Source organism: Anopheles bellator, chromosome 2, assembly GCF_943735745.2.
Source record: "Anopheles bellator chromosome 2, idAnoBellAS_SP24_06.2, whole genome shotgun sequence".
NCBI classification, from domain to species: Eukaryota; Metazoa; Arthropoda; class Insecta; order Diptera; family Culicidae; genus Anopheles; species Anopheles bellator.
Window position 1 is genome coordinate 18,389,676 of NC_071286.1, and position 25,945 is coordinate 18,415,620.

At 52.3% G+C, this 25,945-nt stretch overlaps 2 protein-coding genes across 2 annotated transcripts in view; one reads left to right on the forward strand and one right to left on the reverse strand.

Moving 5' to 3' along the window:
* Positions 1–2,428: 2,428 nt before the first annotated feature.
* On the forward strand, positions 2,429–4,119 carry LOC131211956 (adenylosuccinate lyase). Its single transcript, XM_058205652.1, has 2 exons — positions 2,429–2,631; positions 2,699–4,119. The coding sequence occupies exons 1-2, from the start codon at positions 2,485–2,487 to the stop codon at positions 4,001–4,003; spliced, it is 1,452 nt and encodes a 483-aa protein (XP_058061635.1). The 5' UTR covers positions 2,429–2,484; the 3' UTR covers positions 4,004–4,119.
* LOC131207130 (SEC23-interacting protein) overlaps positions 4,100–25,945 on the reverse strand; it is a 35,742-nt gene continuing 13,896 nt past the window's right edge. Inside the window, exons 2-4 of the mRNA XM_058199739.1 lie at positions 5,585–9,348; positions 4,776–5,509; positions 4,100–4,684 (exon numbers count right to left, since the gene is read on the reverse strand). Coding sequence (XP_058055722.1) covers positions 4,456–4,684; positions 4,776–5,509; positions 5,585–9,348 — 4,727 coding nt within the window. The 3' untranslated portion in view covers positions 4,100–4,455. The remainder of the gene's footprint in view (positions 4,685–4,775; positions 5,510–5,584; positions 9,349–25,945) is intronic.

The window sequence follows — 25,945 nt, forward strand, 5'->3', positions numbered from 1 at the left end:
AACTTGGGCGGAATATCCCCTCGTTCGCTGGGGTAGACGCTGGAAGTTGATAAACGCGTTCTTCTGCGATCACCACACGAAGCCGCCGTCTCGCAGATCCGATTCGTTCGCAAGCCACCGCTCGACTGGCGGACGGAGCAATCCGGCGCGCTTCAGGCTCTCGATCGCTTCCTTCATGCATGGTGGCGTGTGAGCAGGCTAGCGACACCGCCTCCCCCCGATCCTCACCGGCCGATGATCACCCCTTCCAACTTCAGATCCCGACACCCCCCCTCGACAGTTTCGCGTCGAGCGCGAGCGCGAAAGAAAAAACGATCCGGAACGTTCCTTATCACTTTGGCGGCGCAGCGGCGGAGTTTTGCGCGCGCATCAGAGACACGCCATCCAGCCATCCTTCCTTCCCCCCGCCGTACAGAGGCAGAGTCAAATTTATGTGGCAAGGCACTTAGAACTCGCAACGAGACCTTCGACCTTGATGACACGACCTAGCCGCTGCCGGGGGCGATAAATTGAAGAAACGGACCTCGGCGAGGAAGAAAATAACGCAACAAAGGCGGCGCCCCGAATGCGCGTACACTAAAAACAGAGACTTGCGCGGCGCCGCTTTTTGTCTTGCTTCCGTTCCTTAAGACGACGACGGCGGCGGACAGCATCCACGGCGCAGACGGCGTGGCAAAAAGGCCGGAGTGTGCGGTGCTTGAGCTGAACTTGTGGCGCACAACGGGTGGCCATGACTTACTGGTTAATTGTGCTGTGCCGACGGAATGCGTTGGGCTGTGCCGGTTCACCGCGAAAGCCAGCGAAAGCCAGCGAAAGCCCCTACAAGCTTCGCGTGGCGTCCTTGCCCGGGCGCGGCGTACCTCCGGATCAAGCAAGGACAAGTTCACGACGCATCGGTGGCTCTGCCTTCGGAATTGATTCGGTTGGTAACGATTACGGAGGTAGTAAAAAAGGCGCTCGATGAAATCGATGCTCGCATGGAATAGTGTCGCACCGTGCTGCTCCTAATTGGTTGGTGTCGGAAATGAACACTTTTCTGCACTTGTCAGCACGCGGTATTTGGGTGATAAAATTTCTATGAACAGATCGTTTATTACTATTACTCTGCTAGACATAAATCCAGTGAGGATTTGTAGCCCTATCGGACACCGAGCGCCGTTCATTGGCGCAATCCTGCTCCGTTCAATGTGCGCTCTCGGTGCGGTCGATTTGCTAGATCAATGACCCTGCTGGTAGTAGTGACACGTGCATGACGCTTTGCAGTAGTATCTGCGTTAAGTACACCTCTAATTCACTTAACAAACAAACGCAAGCACATTGATTCGCGGTCTGCAAGGAGCTTCATAGATTTAGACTACGCGTCCTTGACATACAGCCGCTCCGACTTCCTCATGCTGTCGTCCGCAAGAACGAGTTGATTGTGATTGGTCAAAGAGCAGTGCACAACAATTTCTTCTCGAACACTCTCCTCGGATATCAACCGAGGTGAATTAAATGGAATAAACCGCGAAAACCGGTCTCGCCCACACGAAACTAGTTTTCTTGTGCAGCGTTGTCTTCACGGCGTGACCGTTCACATTGAGAGCACTTCCGATTTCCGGTACACACCACGGCCATTGGCAAAACGTTGTGAAATAAGTATTGCATCCATAATGTCGTGGAAACTAACCGATGGAACTTTACCAACCCTCCCCCACATCGGTAATTTCGATTTGTTGAGCTGTTGACCTGGCCAACCTAGGAGTTTTTCGCTTAATCATGATAACAGAAACGGGTTTTCAGTAAAACATTTTGGTAGCTTCGGGGCAACTTTGAGACTTGGTGTTTCGCGCTGCGAGACTTTACTCTTCATAGTTCTTATCTGTTGGATGTTGATGTTGGAAGTTTAAAACGAAAACGTTGCAGAAATAGCCCCAAAACCGTATTACGGTTGTCAAACAATAAATCCGTGTAATAAAATAATTCCTAAACAAAATAAAACTCACATACAGACCATCGCAATGGTCGGTAGTAATGCTAAATTGCAGTCGTAAGAACATATTGCAAAACGTCAATCAATCAATCAATCAATTAGTACAGTAAATTGTCTTTAACAACTCTACATGCGACACGTTTTCCGAAGAATGAAATTTGCGCCAATAATATTTTGAACCGTTTCGAACCGGTTCAACCGGCAATTTCATTTGCGTTCAAGCGCAATTTAGCTACAATCTTGCACGCCACATCGATCGCAACTGTCAGGTACCGGCAAAAAAACCACAAAAACAAGCCTCGGAAACCACATGAAATTGTATGCATTCATCGCGAGTTCTTATCACCACGCAACGAAATAAACAATCCCGGCCGACGTAAAGGCCTTGTCCACAACTATCTGATCAGATAGGGCGCGATCCGCAGCTGGGGCGGTTACTAGCAGTGTTGACTCAAAGATCGGACGATCCGGTTGTGTATAGTGAGACATTTTAGTGCAAAGCAACGAGCAGAATGACGGAATTAAACGCCGAATTTCGTGGCTACCGCTCGCCGTTGAGCACCCGCTACGCCAGTAAGGAAATGCAGTATCTGTTTAGCGATCAGTACAAGTTTTCCACCTGGCGCAAGTTATGGATTATGCTGGCGAAAGCGGAAAAGGTAAGAATCACTTGACAATCCGCTTATTTTATGGTCCTTAAACTGCGTTCTTCTTGTCTGCTCCTAGTCGCTGGGCTTGGACATAACCGAGGAGCAAATCCGGGAGATGGAACGCAACGTAGAAAACATCGACTTCAAGGCTGCTGCGGCCGAGGAAGCCCTAACTCGACACGACGTGATGGCTCATGTGCACGTGTTTGCACAGCAGTGTCCACTGGCGGCCCCAATAATCCATCTCGGAGCGACCTCATGCTACGTCGGCGACAACACGGATCTGATTGTGCTGAGGGAAGCGTTAGACCAGCTGCTACCGAAATTGGTCGGAGTCATTAAGCAGCTGTCCCAGTTTGCCATGCAGTACCGCGAGCTGCCAACCCTCGGGTTCACTCATCTGCAGCCGGCCCAACTGACCACCGTCGGTAAGCGCTGCACGCTGTGGGTCCAGGATCTACTGATGGACGAGCGAGCGCTCCGGGGTTGCCGGGAGAACCTGCGTTTCCGCGGTGTAAAGGGAACGACCGGAACGCAGGCTTCGTTTTTGCAGCTGTTTGCCGGCGATGGCGATAAGGTTCGCGAGTTGGATCGCACCGTCACCAAACTGGCCGGCTTCGAGCGATACTATGCCGTCACGGGGCAAACATACTCCCGGAAGGTAGATCTAGAGATCGTGTCGGCGCTCGCAAGCCTCGGCGCTACGGTGCACAAAATGTGCTCCGATTTGCGGTTGCTCGCGTCCCGCAAAGAGCTGGAAGAGCCATTCGAACAAACGCAAATCGGGAGCTCGGCCATGCCGTACAAGCGGAACCCAATGCGTTCGGAGCGATGCTGTGCGCTTGCCCGGCATATGATAAGCATGCAAGCGAATGCAGCAAACACGCTGGCCGTCCAGTGGCTTGAGCGGACGCTAGACGATTCGGCCAACCGACGGCTGACGCTATCCGAAGCGTTCCTGGCAGCGGATGCCTGTCTGCTGACGTTGCTCAACATATCCCAGGGGCTCGTTGTATACCCGAAGGTTATCGAACGCAACATTGCCCAGGAGCTTCCGTTTATGTCCGCCGAGAACGTGATCATGGCCATGGTGAAGGCCGGCGGAGATCGGCAGGTTTGCCACGAGAAGATACGTGTGCTCTCGCACGAAGCCGGTGCGCAGGTGAAGCAACATGGAAAGGACAACGATTTGGTCGATCGAATCAAGGCCGACGCCTACTTTGCACCCATTCTCGGGCAGCTCGATAAAATTCTCGATCCGAAAACGTTTACCGGGCGAGCCGCCGATCAGGTGGTGGAGTTTGTTCAGGAAGAGGTTAATCCGATCGTCGCCAGCTACGGGGACAAGGTCGTTACCAAGTCTGCGCAGTTGAAAATTTGATTTGCCCGGCGGTGCTATGTGACGTTGTTTATTGTAATAAAGCACTTCTTCAACAGCACTAGTTGGTTGGAAGTGGGAAGAAACATTATGCCTAGCTTCAATTAGTTTAAATTTTTATTCATTCATTGCTCTCTTTCTTATCTATTCTTTTTTCCACGTGCCTTGCGTTGTACATACAGTTTACTTTCTTTACGCTTTCCAACCGATAACAACCAACAGGAACATTTCCCGCGAAACAACGGTCTGATTTCTCGGTGTCACTTGTGGGATAAACCTAAGAAACGGCCAAACGAAAAGAACAACAGGCAACACATCTTTGTTTTTAAAACATAACTTATTAGGTAGACGATTTAAAACCATTACGCTACGGTGCCGGGGCTGTATTGTGTCTGACTGCATCCCGGATGTGCTCTTAAAAAGGGAATTTGAAAAGCTAAGGAACGGTCACCCGCCTATCGACTGCTGGTCGCACTCGGTGCGTTCATCGACGTTGACGGTTGCGGCTGCGGGAAAAGGTTGTAACTATTGTTAGGCGAACAGGCACGCTGTACCACATCCGGACTAGTAGACGACAGGGGCCGCTCGATGGTCATCGTTTGCTGCGGCACCTGTATGTCCGCCTGCACCCCAAGTGTGCTGTAGATTTCCTTCATTAAAAACAGCATCGTGTCCTCAGAGTCCCTGTTCGCGAAGAAGCAAAAAAATACATTGTAACGATAAGGCCAACGTTTACCGCGGGACAGGGTTTCTGCTGTCTCTGCCCGATCCTTACCAGTAACACACGTGACTAGTCAGTGCGAACAGATATTCGTTGATAAATTCGAACGGAGCCTCTTGCAGCACGTAATCGACGCGACGCGACTGATTGAGGCGTCCGAGTGGTATACTCGTTTCACCATTGTCTACATCGCTTCCCCCGGCCAGATTGGACGTGGAGCCCGCCTGTTCGAACTGAAGCTGATCCTGCAAAACTTTGTTCACTTCCTTCTCGATCGCTTTCGGGTCGGGCCGGGAAGAGTTTAGTGCCGTCAGTGCGTACACTGTGTCGAGCGTGTTGCGAAACACGTCAGAAACACGCTGCTTCAGATCGTTTCCTACGCGCACCATCGTCTCCTTCAGCTCGAGATGCATCCGCTTCCGGCCCTTGTGATGCGGTATCAGTACGGGTCGCAGTGAACTTAATTCCGGATTGATCAGGGCTTCGATTCGATACGCAACCGGGTCGTACGGGTGGAAGATGTTGAAGAATCCGTCGCACGTAGGAAGGGCAAAGTTGAGCCCGAGCGCGTCGATCCCCCGGATCGTGACGAACATGCCGATCGGTGAGCCGAGTGCGAAGAACTTTTTCGGTTGAAACAGTAACTGCGGGTATGTGATGTACGGTTGACCCGTGCCGGCCGGCCCGACCTCGTAATTTATCTGCTGCGAACATTTGCGCACCAGGGGACGATGGTGAACGGTGGCATGCTGTGGCAGCGGTGGCACGGAATCGGCATCAGGGTTTTCCTGGAAAGGGGGAAGAGAGGACAGCTCAGTAAGAAGATCATCCAGTTCGGTGAGCTCGGGTTCCAAGATGAGTACCGAATTTTCTGTCTCCATCGGCTTCGGATCAGTGGCCTTCTTCTGATGGCACAGCAGATCGAACAAAATCAACGAACCCAGCGAGTGGCCGGCCAACGATACCCCTCCGGCGAAAGACGGGTTCCGTTGACAGAACAGTGTGTACAGTCGGTTAAGCGAGTTGCCCACGGCGTCGATGATGCTCTGACAAAACATGGGACTAGTGTAGAACAGGACATCCAGCAGCGTGTCGTTGGTGAAGTGGCGCAGCTTTGGAATCGACTCCAGCGTGATCGATTTCAGCTTCTCGTCCACGCCCGATTCTTCGGAGTGTAGATCGTCGTGCCACGAGATCGGCAGTATCTCCACCCGTCCGATGTCGCTCCGATCGAACGCCGACCGGTAGTGACTCTGGACTAGCTGGGCCGAGATGCTGCGAAACTCGTCCACCACTTCTTCGACGCGCCGGAAGCGCAGATCGCACGCCTCCCCTATGCCGTGCACCATGAACATCAGATGGTCGATCTTCTCCGGCTCGTCGTCGTCGATGTTGAACTCGTCGATACCGCGCTTCACGACGCGCGGCCGGTTCGTGGTCGACGGCACCGGCGAACTGCCACCCCACGTGTCCGGGTTTTGGGTTTTCAAAAAGTGCACGATCACCGACGGCCCGTGAAAAACGACCGTCTCCCCGTTCGGGATCGTCACCCGGCGGTGCCATTCGCCCGTCGTGGCCGCGTCTTTGTACTCGCCCTCCAGCTGCTCCGCTACCTTCTCCTCGTACGGCACGAAGCGAGAATCGAGATTTTTGTAGAACCACGAGCAGCGCCGTACCTCGTTCGCTGCGCCCGTATTCCAGTAGACGGGTGTGCGCGTACGGTCGCGGATCGACACGTCGTAGCGACCACCGTCCGTGTGGACGATTACGGCTGGCGGTAGTGGGTCGTCAGCCGTAGCGGCGCCTCTCGCCACCTCCACCTTCCACGCATCCTCGAGGGCCAACGAGTCGGCCATCGTGAAGGGTGACCAGAGGACCTTACCCTCGACCTCACGCTTGTAGAACCAGTGGTTGTACGTCGGACGGTACGCAACGTTTGTGCTCGATTCCGCTACGGATGGGGCCGTGGTGGCGGTGGTGGTGTCCAACCCGCCAACACTCGTTGCCGCCATCGCTGCCATGCTGTCGCTGGCGCTCGTTTCACCGCCCAGTCCGTTGCTCTGATCACTCGGTTTCTGCTGGCGCTCCGAATACGGACCAACGTCCTGATAGACGGAAGGTTTGAAGTCAAACAGATTGTCGCTGCTGAAAATGGGCTCGTTGAGTACACCCACGAAGCGCTCCTGCTCCTCTGTCTCTTCGTCTTTGCCGTCGGTTTGATCGTTCGTTTCGAGGGGCTCTGGAGGCGCTGGGACCGGTGGTAATGCTGCCGGCGGATTGGCCGCTCGCCCGAAGAAGCTAAACAGGGGTACGGAAGATATTTGCTGACCCGTTTTGGAGTCGCTTTCGCTACCTTGCGGCAGAGCGGTGTTACTGTTGAAGAAATCCGACGGATTGATCGCCGGCGATTGCTCAGGCAGCGGGTTGGTCACTGCTTCGAGCGCTGGCTCCGGTGCCGCTGGCCAAACGTTTCCGTTCCACGTAGGTTCCGGCACGGTTTGGCTCGGGATGGGGCCGACGGGCGTCGAAGTTTGACCGAAGAAACTTGACAGACTGTTTGCGTTACTGTCGGTTTCTGTGGGTTGTTCCTGGGACTGTTGGCGTTGTACGGCAACCGGGACGGCCGAGGGCACCGTATCCGGAAGGAATATTCCTGCCGGTGGCACCGCTCCCGGAAAGATGGTGGCCGGTTCGCTGAGGTTCGAGTTTGGTCGCGGCGGTGGCGAGAGAACGTTCTCGCTCGACTTGGACCGGCTGTCGATGATCGTTTTGGGGGCGCCCGAGGACGCTTCAGGGGCGCTGTCAAAAAATGACGTAAACTCGCGCTGTGCAACGGGGGCGCTGTGCAGAGGGACGTTCGGTTGAGTCACGATGTGCTCAGAGGCGGTCCTAAGATCATCGACACCTCCCGAGAGTGGCCCAAACCCTGGTAACCCTATCGGTTGATGTTGCACCGGGATGGCTAGTGGTTCATGGATCGATGGCACTACCGGCGGTTCTTTAGGCGGAGCCGACGATGGCTGAAAAAGTGAATCAGCTACGTGTTTGACAAACGAATTAACAACGTTCTGCTCCTCCGGGACACTTTGTTGTTCCGCCACCGGTGCTGGAGTGAAGATGGATAAACCTCCCGTTTGTGGTGTGAATTCGATTGGTTCGTTCAACGAAACGAGTGGTTCGGCGACAGGTTGGAACAACGCAGGCACGACGCTGGCCGGTGGTGGTGCAAAAATGCTCGGTGGCGAAGCAAACACCGTAGACTCGGGTTTATGGGCGGCGGTCGGCGGCAATTGGTTCGGTAGAAATACTGGCCCACTGACCGGTGCGGTGATCGGTGCAAGCGGATTTTTGTACGGACCGACTCCCGGTGCTCGACGTGCCGAGCTGTACGGGTTTTTCGACGTGAGGGACGACGTAGACGGAGCGACTGGAACGGTAGGAATCTGACCAGGTGTATAGAACGTCGGTGGAGGTTGATCACCGACCAGCGAGGCTTGAGCTGACAGTGAGCTGAACGGACTGACGGCTGGGGCGCCAATCGCAGCCGATGGTTCTAAGGCTGTTGGTGGCGCGAAAAAGGATGAGCTGCTTTCGATCGGAGTTACCACCAAAGGTGCCAACGGTTGATCGACGAATTGATCAGCAATCGGTCCCGCTGTAGTGTTCCCCGTCGGTTTCGGTTGACGCTGCTCACCACCGACAAAACCTGGATTCGGTAGCTTTTCAAGCAGATTCGTTGGAAGGTGGTATCCGAAAAGCGACGGTTTACTCTTTGCCGAATCCTCCGGTTGGGTTACCTCATGTGGTAGGTCGGTGAATGGTTGTGCGACCGGCGGTGTCGGCAAAGGTGGCACACCGAACGGAAGTGGTGCAGCTACCGGGGGCTGCACAACGCTCCCAAGAGGCCCGGTGCCAGTATGGTGAGTAGTGCTCAGGCCCGGAATGTGAGCGTACGTTTTCTTTTTGCTCCCTCCCAATCGGTAGGTGTTGGACAGTGCGCTCCCGGTTGCCGGCGGGGGTGCTGCCGGACACGACGCGACGGAAGCCACCTGGTCGGGGTTGTAGAACGTTGGCGGAGGCGCTAGCTGCGGCTGATCGCCAACGTTCGATGGGAACGGTTCGCACGCGGCTGAATTTATTAATGGCCCTCCGAACGATGGTGCCAGTGGAAGCGGCGGTGCCGACGGAAGGAACGGCGACGATGCTTCCCCTAAAGGATGGATCGTATTTTGGAATTCCGGCTGCGCATTAAACGACCCGTACGCTGCCGTTTGCTGGTCGTTAGCGACCGGCGAGTTGCCCTTGATGACCCGGCTGAAGGTCGAAAATACCGTTGAGGCAACGTTGGGCAGTTGGGCCGCGAACTGCGCGGTCAGCGACGAGGTTTGCTGCAGGTAAGACGACGGACCACCGTCGGTGCCCGGTAGCAGAGGGCGCGATTCCGAATCCTCCAAGTCCTGCAGCGGATTGTAATCGGCTGCAGTCGATGGCCGCGACAACGAGAGCACCGCCGGCTCACTTGCCGCGCTCAGATCGATTTCGCTAAAGCTGTCCGTGTCCTGCGGTAGATCCGGTATGACGCCACTTTCCGCTGGCTGCGAGCTGAAGATGGCCGGCTTGACGGGACCTGCGACGGAGAAAGAGTGAAGAAACAGTCATTTAGTAATCACGGCAATCCATAAAAAGTCAGCGAGCGATGCGCGTTAGACAATCGACGATCGTCCGTCAACAGAACAGTGTTCCTGCGTGAGATAATGCGCGCCGGCGCAGTGCATAGCAATGATGTCCTACTTGGGGATGTCCACGAAGCGTGGGTCCGGTTTTGTTGCAACGCACTTTGGTCGCAAGGTTCCATCGACGGGGTGTTATTTCATAACCCCACGGAAAGGACGGGCCAGACAATCAGAAATGGGCCACTACGTGGGTTTGCCAGCCTATCCGCCTATCAATTCCGCAAGATCGCGATTCTTGTGTTACATTGTAACTCTATGTGGGCTAGCTACCGACCGGCCCGCTGCATACTTGTAGAATTTAAATTTAGAACCCTTGCACGATGATTTATGATCACTCTCTGCCTGGTGGTGGACTCGCGCTAAAACCCGGCACATTCCAGTCCCGAGTGCCCCGAGCCTGCCGCAGCACGTGCTGGGTGTGTGTATTTGCTGCTTCCAAGGCGCGCAATACGCAACGGCCCCGCTAAAGACATCTTTCCGCAAGCCCTTGGGCTACACCCACCCGAGAAAAGGCCTCCGGGGGGAACTTATAGACCGGCATGTCACCCAGCCCTAGCACCGCTGTTGCTGTGGGGTCGCCGCAACGTTGGAAACCCTTCCCATCTTTTGCGCCATAAACTATCGCGGAAGTTGACAAACGCTGCCATTATCGCACGTCGAACGTTGTTAGCACATGAGGACGAGCATTTTAAATATAGTTTACCATTGGCACGCGGGGACCCCACAAGCACCCGCAAGGTATGCAGTTTTTCATCACTAAACAAACCGCCCGCCGAAAGAGGCGTTGTTCTACCGCACTGTAGCCCTCCGCGGAGGCATTATTGTGCAATACCCCAAGCGGAGAAAAAGGGAATTTTGTTTGTCCATTCGTTCACAGCCCGCTCAAGGTTACGGCGCACGTTCAGTCAACCTAAGCGCCCCCGATGGTGTGAAGTTGCCGACAGGGCCACCTATGGGTGGGAATAGTCAAGGGCTACGTCGACTGTAACCTACAATCCCGACACTAAGCTTGACCGATTCTGGAGTACTCTTAATTTCGGAATGACAAGCCCAGTCTTGTAATTGGCCACCCAAATTTACTCGAGCTATTTCAAATCGTCTATCGATCCTCGATTCATCGTCGTCGGAACCCGGTCGTAATAGAATGCCCCTCAACAAAAGGGCGCATCCGACATTTGATTGACTTCAGCGAAAAAGGTAAAAACATTATCAATGAACTGATAAATAATGGTCTCACGAAAACTTAAAGCGTTTGGCAACATTGTCAAACAACGTAAACATTGTGGTTATAATGAGAGTTTGTTTGATTTCCAAAATGCATCTTTCGGGTGGAACAAAGTTCGCCGGGTCTGCTAGTCACCAATAAAAGTTACAACATTGTAAGCTTCTCTCGGAAAAAATGGCCCGAGATGCCATAAATCACTACGGCACACGGGTAAAGGTTTAAAACGGGGCCACGATCGATCCTCAAAAGCCGGAAATGGCACCGAAACCGTACGTTGACTTCAACACCGCACACCATCGATGGTGAGAGGTTATCCTTCACCACGGGCCCTGTTGGCCATGTGACGACCGTCGGCCCAGTCCCGGGTTTATTATTAATTTCCAAAAAAGCAGCGGCATATGCCCCGTGAAGTCGCACAGTCCGATTGCAGCCGATATGCAGAAGAGCGCGCCGCTTGATTTGCATTGAATCAATGTCTCGGCCCCATCGGGTTCCAAAAGTCAATAACTTCAGAGGCAGAAACGCGTATCGTCGGATTCGGATCGCACTACTAGAGGTAGTTGTTCTCACTTCGAAGACGGGTCGAAGTCTTTCCGATTACCTTCGACAACAACAACACAAAAATGCTACCCAGTTCGCCGTAGTGGCGATCGTGCAGTGCATTACGATCAATAAGCGCGAGTGCACCACTCACAGGGACCACACACCCTGTGTTTCACGAAATTAGTCACAACAACGTCTCGAAACAGTTCTCACTTGCGGGTTCGAGGCAGGTATTTCGGTTGCAGTTTACGTTTCCACCAAAAAAAGCCGACGCCAAGTCCCGACGGAACGGTTTCGATCGCGATAACCAACATCGCGCGTTCGCATTTCAACACGCACGATAGCCGAAAGCCGCGTATGCTCGGTGGATAAGTTACCAATTCGTTTGGTACTGTGTGATAATATTCATATCACTATGTTGTACTTTGCTAACTGAACACTAAAGCGTGCATAAATAGCGTTTAAAAGTTAGTTTCAGACGTCGATACGAGTAAACAGCATCCCTAGTTCTAATATCCGTAGAGCTCAGACTTACAGCTGCATCACGGACATTATTTCGTGTCCAATTTGTGAGTTCAAGGTCGAAACGACGCAAGCAGAGAAACGGAAGTAAAAGTATGATTGTGGCACTGGAGCGCTTTCGTCATTAGTTGCCTGTATATGTGTGGTGCTACAAAATTAGCACAATGCCATGCAAAAAACAGAACACATTTATTTCGGTAATAAACTCGATGGCAATAACATTGGCCGCGTGCAGATCACGTCCAACGAAGTTTTAATCAAAACAAACGTCCACAAAACCCACCAACCAACCAAGTCATGCATCGCCAATTCGCGCAGCAGCACCGCTTCGGGACATGCTAATCGGAATACATAATTCAGCGGCCGCCAGCCAACTAATGTGCGCCGTCACTGCGGTCGGTCAGCAGCATCTTTATTAATTTATGCACACTGGAATTCTTGATTCTACTTTACGGGGCACACGTGCGCGGGTGGTTTGCGAAACGGGAAACCGTAACACAGAAACATAGGGTCAAGTTCATGAGGAAGTCGGGCATGGCGATTCCCACAAAAAGTGTCCTCCGATTGTGCCTCCAAACAGATGGAGCAGCCTGGTAGGGTGTACACGAGGGCTGCACGCACCTACAGGATAAGGTTTACTCATCCACAAAATGAAAGAGGCTGGTTGAATTTTAGCAAAATTAATATGGTAAGGAAAGGCCTGTTAAGCGGTTGTTATCTAGTTATAGAATTGATAACTCGATTCAACTGAGGTTGGCACCCAGTTTTTAATATAAAAAGCACACGAATTGTGGCGTCAAAATTGGCGTCAACGCCATCATTGCATTGTCCGCATAAAATTTGGATGTGAGACAAAACTTCATCTTGCGAAATGCTTTAACAATAGGATAGGATACAAAACGAAACAAAATTTGCCACATGCAAATGATTCTGTGGTTTCCATGTGTTCGCAACATGCCATTCTCTCATTAATCGATTCTTTTTGGAGGAAACAAAATGTAAATATCTTTGCCATAACTAATAACTTCTTAACCAAGCATCCTGTTAACCCGTACATCCGGGCTATGGGACCAATTTGCACCGATCCTCAGGAGAGCAAGGCACAAGCAGCGTCTTCCCCGTCGTTGCCGCAGATGAAGACGACAAACACGCTAGTCCACCAAGCGGCGAACCCGAAGGCGAGCAAATGGAATGAGCCAAACATTCCAGAAACCGTGTGCAGTTTGCCAGGTGAGGACGCAGCTCAGTTAATAAACAAAAAGAATGAAGGGGGAAATAAAATAAAATAAAGCACAAGAAAAAGATATCAACAATCCTGTCCGGCTGCCCGGTACCGGGAACTGCTGCGAAGCGAGCGAAATGTGACGAAGAAGAAATTAAAACCGAAATGGGCGAAATTTCTTGATTTGTATTCTTTCCCTTCAATTTTCAGCTCGCCCGGTTCCCCCGGGTTCCGGACGGGTTACTGACGCACTTCGTTCTGTTCTGTCGTCGCTGTGAACGCGCTTTTGCGACGTAACATGTCTAGGCAAATGCTTCAACCTCTTGCTAACTACCTCTTACGAAAACACACGTTTTTGTACTGTTTTAATTCATTCCCCGAAACTAAAGACTGTATTTTTAAGTACTTTAAGGATGGGAAGCTCTGGCGCAGCTTCTAAACAAAGTGTTATAAAACTGTTCAATATCAGTAGTTACACTATTTAAAAAACATTAATTAAATGCATGACAACATAGTACATGGTTCGATAACCAACCGTGGACCAATGGACACAATAACGGCTCAACTATGTGTGTTATTTCGTTAACTTTTTCCGACTCTAGCGGAGATTGTGTTTTTTCTACATTTTCGTTTTGTTCGGTTTTGGATGAATGAAAATTTAATGATCTTTGGCGAGCAAAAAACGACACCTTCTTGGGCTACACCACAAAAAAGGTTTCTCCATCCGCCGGATGGCAAGGAGCAACATAATAATATATTAGAAAACATTAGCATACATTCCGCGAATAGCCGTTCCCGGCGTCGGCCCAACTACGCCGCGCAATCCTTCACTCCGAACCAACGCACGGTAAAATTCCACCGGGAGGCAGCTGTTGGCCAAGCTGTTAGTCGGCCCAAAAACAGAACAAAAAAAGGGCGGTTGAACCGGACGGATCACGGGCACGAGCTACACTTCTGCTTCTGCTGCTGTGGTCAATGGTTATTCTCCACCATTCGTGCCGAGGCAAGTGCGAAAAACGGCGGAGAAATGTTGTTCAAGTTATGGCGTGGCCAGAAAGCGTATATTTTATTCCTGCACCTTCGGCGACCAGCAACACCGGTTGCCGCAAACGACAGGACAGGAGCACAACATTTGTTAAAAGGAATACACACAGACGCACAGACACAAATTCGAACGGCAGGCGCAGTCCGAAATGAGAGGAACATACACCGCCGGGCAGAAATATGCAAACGAAGCAACTACCCACATGAGTCTAGTTGTGTCGTTAAAACAACTAATCATGTACTGACGATAAAAACGACCCGTCAGTCCTAAACAACATCGTGGATGAGTGCAGCTGACTATAAATAAACTCGACAATGTAGTTTCGGACGCTCCTTTATGGTTCGGGGGGAGTTGATTACTATTACTCCATTCAAATTCACACAAATATTTAAGTGCATCATAAAATAAATCAATCGTTTCTCACAAGCACAAGTGTATAAGGGCCTCTAATTCCAGTCCTAGCCGGTTCAATACTTTCAGTGCCCGGTGTAGGTTCTTGTTTTAAGGGTCTTCGAAGTGTGTCCGAGATCTTGCGCGGACTGAGCCGCATAAATAAGCAGCGTCGACAGACAGGCGACAAGAAGGCGCACAGGACACGAGAGACGGGCGACGGACAAGAAATACGAGTATTAAGCGCTTCCGAGAGCGGTCAATTCGGTAGTCAAAATATGCTTAACCTTCCATGCCACCGAGGCCCCAAGGTAAGAAGGGGGTTTTGGTTCGGTTGCACACATATATTTGCTTTTGTTTCTGCTGCCCCGGTCTGCCCCCGGGTAGGGTTTCTTCTTAATTCTTTCGTCCTCACAATAAAACCCGCAGAACCACACTCAAAACCCGCGGGGCCGCAAACACAAGCAACCGCGAAAGCAACATAAGAACACGGTTCGGTTGGAAAAAAAAATGAACGCGGCCAAAGGTACACACCGGGCCGGCCCGGCGTATGTCTCCCAATCCGCTTTGCATTCCACAGATTTGATTACGATTTGATGGAAGCATAAATTTTCGCCAACCCGTCTCCGGGAGCTACCGTTGAACGTGCCCCCCGCCCGTTTGGTGGGTTTCGGAGAATGTGGCAGACAGCCGCAGCGATCGGTCGAGGATCGTCGAAGATCATTAGTTTGAAAGAATGCAAGCCTCAGTTCTTTTCCAAACCCGAGCTCGAGAAGTTTGGCTTTCATGGTAATTTTTTGTGGCCATGCTTTGCCAGCATCGATTCCGGCAGGCCGGTCGGTCGGTTGGTCTCATTAGTTGGCCCCAAGGACACCACCGACCTCTATGGTACACGGGGCAAAGAAGCGGCGAGAATAACCAATTTTTGTCCCAAACGCCTGGCTTTTTCACGGATCTCTTAACGATGTGTCCCACAAAATCCGGATCACGCGCCGTGCGCGCCGTGATTCCCTAATTACGGTGACGTCAGCCGGTTGATGACTGGAACGATCCACTCGACACGAACCTGGCGTCAGCGATCGCCGTCGTCTGCTGTGCTGCTTTAGTGATCTGTTGTGGCCCCGTTAATTCGTTATTGTACGGCTGACCGTGAACGAGACGCTGCAACGCAGCGCTTGAAACACAAAACGATGCATCCCGAGGGTTCTCGCACGAGAGAAATTTAGTCCCGTAAGGACACTTCACTCATCCACTCGAGTCAACAGTCCATTACGCCCCGTTTACGTTAGCGCATCATCTGCAGGGTGACCGCCAGAACCAGAGCCTTATTCAGGGCGAACGACATTAATCACTCCGCGTCACGGTACCTCTCAAATAGTTTGTCCACCTTCGCGGAACAGACCGTGATCTTCCGGTGATGTCACCCGGGAGTTGCCCTTATCGCGTTTATCGTTCAAATGGGGCGCCTTTCCACGATGTTTTCCGTACCGTACGACCATCTATTCCACGTGGCTCTTTACGCAACATTTAGGACCCCGAAAAACCTTTCAATGCTAAACTTGTTATCAGCTCTCCACCACAGAGTGGTTGCGTATCGCCAGGCAGTGCGTGCACACCCAGATTTGCGCCCATAATCAGTGCGCACAACTCCGCGCTCGGGTCTGCGTCATCCACCCCCCCTGGAGGGAGAGGGTGGGTTTTGAAATCTGTTTTTCTTTTGTTTGATCAACCAACAAGGAACCCACCCTTAACCGGGTGCCGGTGACGGGAGCGCTGAGAAGGAACGGTGCTCGAAACAGATCACCCGAACCACCAAGGAAGTCAGTTTGTGATCGATCGTTGTCCCGGCCGGACACAAGCGTTCCGGGGAAAGAAAAAAAACCGTTCCACCCGCGGTACGATTGGATTGTGTAGTGGTCCTGCGCAACAGCCCAGCGGAAGCAGCCCCAGGGCGGAAGGCAGCAAAAGTGAAGTGTGTTCGGAGAGCGACGGTGTGCCATTTCGGAACGCTAATCGAAAGACTCATTTCTAAAAAGCGACGAACCCTCCGAAGCGAAGCGTGGGCATGCTGGAAGATTGCTGAGGCTTACCCCGGTTACCGGCCCCGCGGTTCATCGTAAGTACAGTTTTATGAGAGGCCCTTTTTTCTTGTTGTTCCCCGCGACATGCCTGACGAGAGTGACGCCCCCCTATAATCGCACGGTGCACCGTTCCATAATGTAGAACCTTTCACAATTGCCACGGATCGTTTAGTTATGTAACACACAGTTGCCGTCCGTCGCGAACACAGTTCCGGACCGGTGTCCTCTCTCTCTCTTTCGCTGCCTCTGCGCTGTCTTACCGGTTTTATCCGACGGCAAGAACAGAAACGTTCTGTTATCGATCGGCACACACAGTGTCACGATTCAGTGCGATTTCTTGCAAAAAAAATGACTTTAAGATTGCACAAAAAAAGGGACCCTTCTTATCGCCACGGCCACAAATAAACCGATTCAAACCCAACCAGCGTCACGTCGCACTCGAACGCACGGAACACGGCAAGACAAACGATCGTCGTTTGCCATCCATTAGCGAAGCGAACGATGCAGGTTCTACATAAAACAAAACGTTTGACAGCAGCCTATCGGCCTCCTATCGGCGCCTATCATCGGACCGGTAGTCCGGATTGCGCGTCGCGGACGGTAATTAGCAAGTCACCCACCGCAGCAGTGCGCTTAAGAGAAGAGCGGTCGCGCCAAATTTGCATACAGGTGCAACCAGTCCCAGAGCCGGCAGCGCTCAGTGGTGGGGAACCGAACAAAATTAGAAGCCTCACCCGTGGCGTCACCCGTCAGCCCGTTACTATGTGCATGTGCTTACTGGAGAATTGTTTACTACCAGGGCTTGGTGATGTAGTAATTGGACAGTTTGTACGCTCTTAAAATTTGAACCTGTGCTCATTAGTTTTCGTACATCACAAACAACGCCACCGCCAATGGTTCATTAAACAGCGCTAATCGCACCATTATCAGTCATTGTGTACTACTTCCTCCCACCGGCCCAGCTATTGTTTAGCGACATCTCACGTGAACGGACCTCTGTGTAAGTCGTCTGTGCGGGACATTTTGCCCAAATCGTTGTTGAGGTAGGGTTTGCCGGCCGATCGTCCGCAACGGGGTTAAGTGGGAAATTACACTCTGACATACTCTGTTTGCCGTTTCTGCCGTTTCGTTCAATTACTGTTACCTAGACCTTGGGTCCGGTCATTTGTTGTAGCTTGCGTGGGTCGCATTGTGAAATGAGAAATTTGGAATCATACATCCTGCATCTCGAACTCGAACTATCGATAATTTATTTTAAATGGAATTTATCTCATAAATGTCAAACATCATCAAAAAGTGTTCGCGCGTTCACAGCTAGTAATAACCTTTTGGAAAAAATCTCTATTACCATCATTAACTGGCCATAAATCACACCGATTCGCTCCAATCTCTCTCGCCGCCGGCGGACTAATTGCACGTGCTATTGAAATCAATTACCGCAGCGCTCTCGGCACTATCGTACCGGACACGCTAATGAATGGTAGCCGATTGGAACGTCGTCACGTGAAGCCGAGAGCCGGTTGCTGTACTTGCACGGGTCAGCCCCGTTTTAACCGGTTAATTCGGAGTAATATTACGAACAAAAAACAAGCGCATAACTCTCGAATATCGCGCAGCTCAATAAGTGGTTAAGCTGGTGCGCTAAAACTAACAAGGAGTGAATGTAGCACACGTACATCAATTTATTGGTGTGTGTAGTCACGTTCCAACACAGTTTTTCATTTTAGTATCCATATTTTTTCAATTTCAATGTGAAAGAAAATATTGCACAACCAGAAAAGTTTCCTTGGCCTTTGAAAAGCCAACAACATTCGTCCACCACTGGCAGTGCACCCAGTTGCTTGTTGGTCATTTAGCCGCACTACTTTCTGACCCACGGAATCTGACCGGATCTCGCAACACCGAAAAGATGTACACGCAAAAAAACCAATCCTAATAAACTGTTCAAACTCGGACGGCCAGCGATGGCCACAGCCAACCCCGAGAGCCGCAGGAGAACGGAGATTGTAATTAAATCTTGCCGCTGCTCGCAAAGCCCCATTCCCACTATACCCAATGCGAGCGACCCTCGAACGCGGCCGACGGAACGATCTTGATCTTGATGCAAACATACGAACAGCCTCCTCATCAGCGCCAGTACCATCGTCATCATCATCGTCAATGATCATGATCATCATCCACCCCGGCGCGATGGAGATATTCACGCAAAGTCGCATTACCAAAATTCGGAGGACTTATGATCGGATCTCCGTTCGAACCGGTTAGGTCCGGGGCGGCCGGCCAATGGTGCCATTGACAAGCAGATATCTGGAGCGGTTTATGTTTTCTGCTTGTTCGGCCTATGGATCACTGGACCGCATTGCGAAGTGGTCATTTAATTTGAGAAAGGACAAGAGGGCGTCGTCATCACTCATCGTGATTTGCTTAATTAAGCCGACCGTCGTCTGGCAGAGAGAGAGAGGGGGGGGCCCAATATTGCGTAGCGCTAACTACTGGAAAACTACTCCTAAACTAAGCAGCGATTGTCACGGCTTCAGAGTGTCTAAAAGCTCGACCGATTACGACATTTTCGGGAACCACCGGAACACCGAACCGGAAGTGCGGTGTGTCGAACTGTTATCAATGAGCAAACACACACATCTCGCCTCGGCTCATTTGTGAGTGTCTTTGACGAACCCTTTTTCGGCGCCGAAGGAAGCGTCGATGACGACGGCGACCCCAAGGCGGCCGCCAGCGACTGGCATTGGTACCCTTTTCCGGCGTATCTGCTACGGAGGAACATGTTTAACGACGTTTCCCTAATGGTGTTAACGATGCGATACGATGCGATATGCTCGGCGTTCACCTTTTTTATACCCCCGAAAATGTTATAGCCCCTGATGATGCAATAGGCCAATTGGCACCTTTCGGGAAGTCGCGAGCGAGAATATGGTGTGATCAGATTGCAGTGTGCCGGTCGGCCAATCGTTACCAGACAGAGGCGGGAAAGGGCGGTCTCGCAAACTCGCATGACAATGGCAGGTTGTTCCTGGTTCCAGCTGGTCGGCTAACACGATCCGGTTCCGGTGTTCTAATGCGAGTCACTGAAATTACTTTACAATTTTAACCTTAAGTCACGGCCTCCCCGGCTCATCAGTGCCACAAACAAACCTTCCACTGCGAGTGCCACCGAGTGAACACAAGCACGAATGAACGCAACCGGGGCCGGCCAGGTTGCGAGTGAACCCACCACCGTCGGGAGGTCAGCGAGGCAGCCCCGGCCAAGCCAGCAACAGTAGCCGAAGCCACGCAGCGCGAAGAACCCCACCACCGAAACGGTGAGATGAGATGGGGACCCGAACAAAAAAGTCACTCAATTTTTCATTTTTCTGGCCCCAGATCTCAACCTGTGAGACAACCTCTCTCACTATGGCTGGATTGAGATATAACGGCTCACTTTCCTTCTTGTATATCCCAAAAATCGCGTTTATATCCCAATCCGTCTCACTAGCTCCGTGAGCGTCTCCCCCTATATTTTTTATTCTCTCTTCCTCTCATTCCATACACCCTCTCACCTACATACTCTCAATGCATGAACTGTCAAATCGTTGTGATGTTGTAAACAAAGTGTTGCATTTATTCATAACCACCAATTACAATATTTTCACAATTGTTTCACTATTCCACCATGTACATGCACTTTTCACTTATCTCTGCGTGTACGTAGAGTGTATCCATCCGTGAATCCTGTATTTCATGTATCCTGTACCATCCGCCCTATCGACATTGTCCCGTACGCTGCTAATGGTTAGCTGAAATGGAAACAGACGCGTTGCACTTTCACTATTTAGAAGTAAATACTTATCGAGAAATGCTTCCCGATGCTTAAATTTACTTACCGAAATAAGCAACAGCTTAGAATTCACAGTTAAACACTATTTTTACACCGATGATGCGTAGTCGATTTGCTTGCGTCGTTCGTTCTGTGTTCCTGCATCAAACTAACAGATTGGCGTTGGAGTGCCGGACTGGATGCTACATGAGCGTGACAGAGACAAAAAGGTTGTTCGGTGTTGCGCTTTCTTTCTGGCCTTTGGTGAGAAACGAATCGGCGCTCAGATATTTCGTCTCACTATAGAAAATATGAGTGACTTTTTTGTTCGGGCGAGCGCTCCACAACAGCCCGCGAGTGAGCGAAGCAAAACAACAGAACAGCAAATTCCTGCTCAATATCTCCGGCGTTCGCTTTCAGTTTCATTTTGGCGCCCGCTCGGAGTGGAAGTGTTTTCTCGCCATTCGCCATCGTCATCGGCTCGCGGCGGCTCAGGGTCCCCCCCGGTTGCGGCTCTCGTACATTCGCAGCGGTGAAAGAGGACGACGATCGAATAAGAAATCGAACCGCGCACGTCGATCTGAGCTGACTAGAATGATTAACTGAATCCGATCGCGCGATCGAAAGATCAAAGCTCGGGCTGTCACGCCTCGGGGCGTTACGAGCGTTACGTTACTGGGTCAGTGTTGGTGGGCGCGTGTCAAACCCGAAAATGACAGCTTCACCTGTGGCGGTCAAAGTGCTACGGCAGTAACACAGAGCCACATTCCAGCCCCGAAAAGCAGCAAAGGAAGTGTGTTCCGTCGAAGCGGACGAAACGAATCAGCACGGCGTTCCGGCGGCATGAAGGTGCCACATGTGCCAAGGTGTGTGCTTGTGTGTTATTATCGTTTGCGGTGCGCCGTTTTGAGTACAGTTTGTGGGCTCTCCAAAGTGGTTAAGTTCAATCCGTCCTGCAGCTCGTGGCAGGGGCAGGCAGCTCGGAAGGAAGTGCAGTGGTCAGAACGCACAGCTGCCGAATGCGGGCGGGCGGCGAGGGCTTTTGATCGCCGTGCCTTGAACAAATCGGCCACATTCGATCACCGCGCGACCGGAATGCAATCGATATCCAGCCGACCAGCCGCGATCGATCGAAAACACGACCAGTCGTCAGTGGGCCGCAGCCGGAGTGTGCCTTCTAAACCGCAGCGCAACAGGCTCCATCCGTCTCGGGCTGGGTGGGTGGATGGGTCGCGTGGGTGCCCTTAAAGGCAGCCACCAGCACACAACACACAGCGCCGCAGGTTGGGCCAGCGCGAGATCTGATCTACGCGGTCGGTGCGCATTCCTTGCATATATACATATCTGCCGCGCTGCACAATTCGCACCACTCTCGTTTTGGGGGGGCCAGGCGCGCGTGTTTGGTTTCCTTTTTTTGTTGAAAGTTTTCGCGGTCGCTACCCTCGGGAAAGAGCGCGGAATATTTGGGAAGTCGTAAAATTGCTGGCCCTATCACCGGATGGCACCGGTTCAGCAGCACCATCAGCGTGTAATCTTTTTCGTCAACGTGCTGCTGCTGCTGCTGTTGCTGCTTTCCCAAACCCGGCAGAGGCACCCGGCTGCACTGCCGGGGACCGGTTTTCTGTTGTGTCGGTGCGTTGTCGTCCCCTCCGGCACCGTCGCAAAAATAACATAAACCCGTCGCGCGCTAAAAGCCATTCGAGCGACTCATCCGCCAAAAACGAAATCATTAATGCACACACGGCGTTCGCGACAGAACGAGAAACGCGCACCCATACAGTGCCAGCGCCACGGACCCCGTGTGGGTAAATGATGGCCATCAAGCGACTCTGCAGAGGGACTTTCGCGCCACAGCAAAAAAAGGACACCAACCCCACACACAACACACAAAACAGCTTCCCTTAGGCAAACCTTTCAAAAACCCATTTGGACATCATCCAGATGCCCCGGCGCGCCCCGCCCGGCACGGAATGTCCAGAAAAAGAACGGTTTTTCGGTGGCCCTAAAATGCCCACCACAACAAAGGGGGAGCCCCCCCACGTTACGGTACATTCCATTTCTTTTGGAACTGGGACCTCCGGCTTTGGAATCTCTCTCTCTCTCGCCCGTTCTCTCTGCGTTGGATCTTTGGCGCAGAAATGGATTCCGAGGGAAGAATCGGTGTGGTGCGCCACACCGATCACCCACCGATGGACACATCCTTCCGAGGATCGCATGGGGAACGCCCCCCGAGCGCGTGCGCGCGCAATAAATACCGGTTCGAACCGCGCGAACGTCGAAGGACCAAACAAGTCCAAACGCACCGACCAACTTGGACGCATTAAATGACGATGACGCATCGGCCCGGTGTGCCCCCTCCCGGGGGGAGGTGTCCGTTATGATGTCGCTCTTTTCCGGTTCCCGCAATTCGCTCGACTTTTGAAGCCGCTATCATCAGATCGCGACCGCGACAAGTTTGAGGAGCCTTTTTTCACCAGAAAACTGGGAGTGCCCTCCGGGCTTATGGTGCGATCCGAGAGTGTCAAAAGTCAAAAGGGCCCCGCTGGAAACCAAATCTTCACCGTGCTGCGGTGAAACGAGGACCAACCAAAGTTCGTGCGGATATCGCGCAATCGTGGACCTGCCGAGTCGACGCGTGTCCAAGCGGGAAAAGATTGCGCACACGTGACACATCGAGCGAGAGAGAGAGCGATCATTTGGTGGAGATTGATTTTATAATTAAGGTCACCTTTGATTGGCATCTGACCGGGAGAGGCCGTCCAGTGCCGCGGCGGGATGCCTCCGGAAACGTATGAACTCGTCGGGAGCGACCCACCCAACGCACACACGCTGCGCTCAACCGGTATCCGAAAAACTGGTCGCGTTTATTTTTGGGTGGTACACTCCGGTGAACCCCGCCGGTGGGACCGGTTTGGCCGGCTGGTTGGCCGGCTGGCAGCCAACCTGTCGATCCGGCTTATGCCGCGATCGCGACACGCAGAGTGCGCTACTCGCCAATCCTGGCCTGACCGCCGTGTCCTTCTATTCCCGAAATCTGAAAATGGACCGACCACGGAGTACTGACATGAAATCTTTGCTCCGGTTGAAGCCGACTCTTGAAGCCCGACTCGCGGCGGCGACGCGTGTTAATTGTTTCGTAGAAAAAGACCAGCCAACCGGTTCCCGTGCCAGTCCACGCGTTGTTTACGTGCGCACGAGAAGAACGCCCGAAAAGCGCCCGAGTCTACGCTGGACCGGACTGCAGATCATCTGGATGGGGATCGGTATCGGTAGGTCCCAAAAAGGGGCCAAGTGCTCCAAAGTGCCCTTTTCCGAGCCCGTATTGTTGGTGGCTACTGTCAGACTCTCAGCTCCCGCTTAGCCCCAAAGTGGACTCTCAACGACTGCGTCCCACATTTCATACTCCTTCACGGCGCGCGGAACGAGAAAGCTGTGGATTTCTCTCCAAGGACATCGTCGGGCGAGGGCAAGATGCAGGCCTGCGCCTGGCTTATGGCTTTGCTTTGTAACGCCCATTTTCCCAACGCGTGAATGCTGCGTGGTGCTGTGCGCATATTTTCGCCGGAGTCTCACCCATTTCTCACCGCAGCGCGCGAGAGCACGCACGGCGCACGGTGCCTGGCCGGGCGCGCGCGGGCGAGGTAAATACACTTGTCCTTACGTAACGTCTAGGCAGGCAGTGCCACGCCGTGCCGAGCGGATCATTACTATCGCACACTTTGGATGCGGTGAGTGTGTGTTCGTCGAGACGACGTTCGTTGCTGTGGCCAGTCGAGCCAGCCAAGCAAAGATCAATTACACGCCATGCTGTGGGAGCGCTGCGCATCGCCTCAACGCCCCAACGTACCTCTCCCCGATTGGAGGATTCCCCTATCAATGCTCAGCTGCTGCCGCAGATGGTGTGAAAAAAGAGAAAAATGCGCCGGGCGAGTCCGTCAGTATAAGACCCCGAAAATACCGCGTCTTTGCATGGTCACACCGCCAGCCACGATGGCTACCGATTCGTGAGAGAATTATTTTGCCGCGGAACCTCGCGGCCGACGGCTACAAAGTTCACCCAGCAAGTCATATCTCGGCCTCTGCCCGTACCCGTCGCTCGCAGCATCATCGAGCGCGCGACCAAGAGTCTGGTGGAGCGCCACAATGTGGCGAACCAAAGGCCCGGCGCGTACCGCGGTTCGCGGTTGAGCAACCGGTTCGCTCGTGTGCGAATCTCCACCGGTGAGGGAATTAAATATGATCATGATTATGCTGCCGTGCCAAGCGGGGCGGTCTGTCGCCAGGATCCCATGATCCTCGCGCCGAAAGGTTAATCACACACGCCGTTGATCGCGCATTGAGCTTTGACCATCGCCGAGTGTTGTTTACATTTTGAAGCACCTGACAGTGGGCCCGTAGAACACGACCGGAGGCAGTGGGTCCCCACCGGTCCTACTTTCGATTTCTAGGGTCTGAATCAACAGGGTGGTTTTGATGCACACCTGGGGCCGCCGAGAAGGTTTCAGGAATTGAAGAAACATTTCAGTAACGACCAATCGGTTGACATCTATCATTGGTACTTATTGTTGGTAACAATCACAAGAACCGCCAAAAAGTGTTAGAGAAGCCAAAAGAGGGCGACGATGCCAAGGACAATTCGTTGGCCATCTACGAAGTTTATGTGAAGCATCATACATAGCGGTCACACCATGAAACCCAACATTACTCCTATGAAGGACCTAAAATTTAAAAGACACATTTTTGGGGAGATTTACAACGATTGGACAGATCACCTTGGAGGCAAGTGAAGGTCAGAAGGTTAACAAGACAAGATGTGTAATCGATCCCGCAATGAGCAAATGTTGCTTGGCATCAGCCTTCATCAAGCGATGCGGGGGACAAAAGCTGCCACACCATCCATCAATAACATCCTAACCTTCGACACTTTGACGTTTTCCCGATAACCGAAGCCTTAGATGGGTGCGCGCCACCTGAAATGCACCTGAAACGCGTTAACATTCACAAATGCCACTCAGCGAACGCCAAGCGCCGACGGCGCCGGGCAGTTTGGAAAATACCACAGGGTCTCTTCTTCGCGCGCAGAGATCCCCATCTTTGGGCCTAATCTTGGGTCGCAGATGACAGGCGCAGCTAAAGAGCTTGCAACACAGCACATTCGAAGCCTAAGCCGATAAAGGTGTGCTCGAAAAAAGGAGCTTCTTCACCTTGACGAGACCCGCCGGTGGTACGTCATGTCTGCGTTGGCAGCGGGCGGCACGAAGCCGGACTTTTCGCCATTCCCGAACAATTATATGGCAAACACCCTCACAATCACAAGGCGTTTGCCCAACGGTTAGCCCTTCGAAATACGAGCCACACCCGCCACACGTAACGACGGAGCTAAAAACCCCACAAAAGATGGACCGACCGAGAACCAAGAGACTGCGCGTCTTGCGTGCGTGGTTTGGACCGGTTTTTGGGGACTTTTCATTGTTGTTTATCGCGTCCACCGTCACCCGGGGGCCCGGAGGATTGCCAAGCATTTGTCATACTTCTCCCCGTGCATCGTCAGCGCAAAAACTCGTTTCGGACCGTCTTGTGGACCATTGCTCGCGCAATGGCAGGTGGCGCGCATTGTTGCAATTGCCATGTTCTGGAGGGGACGACACTGGA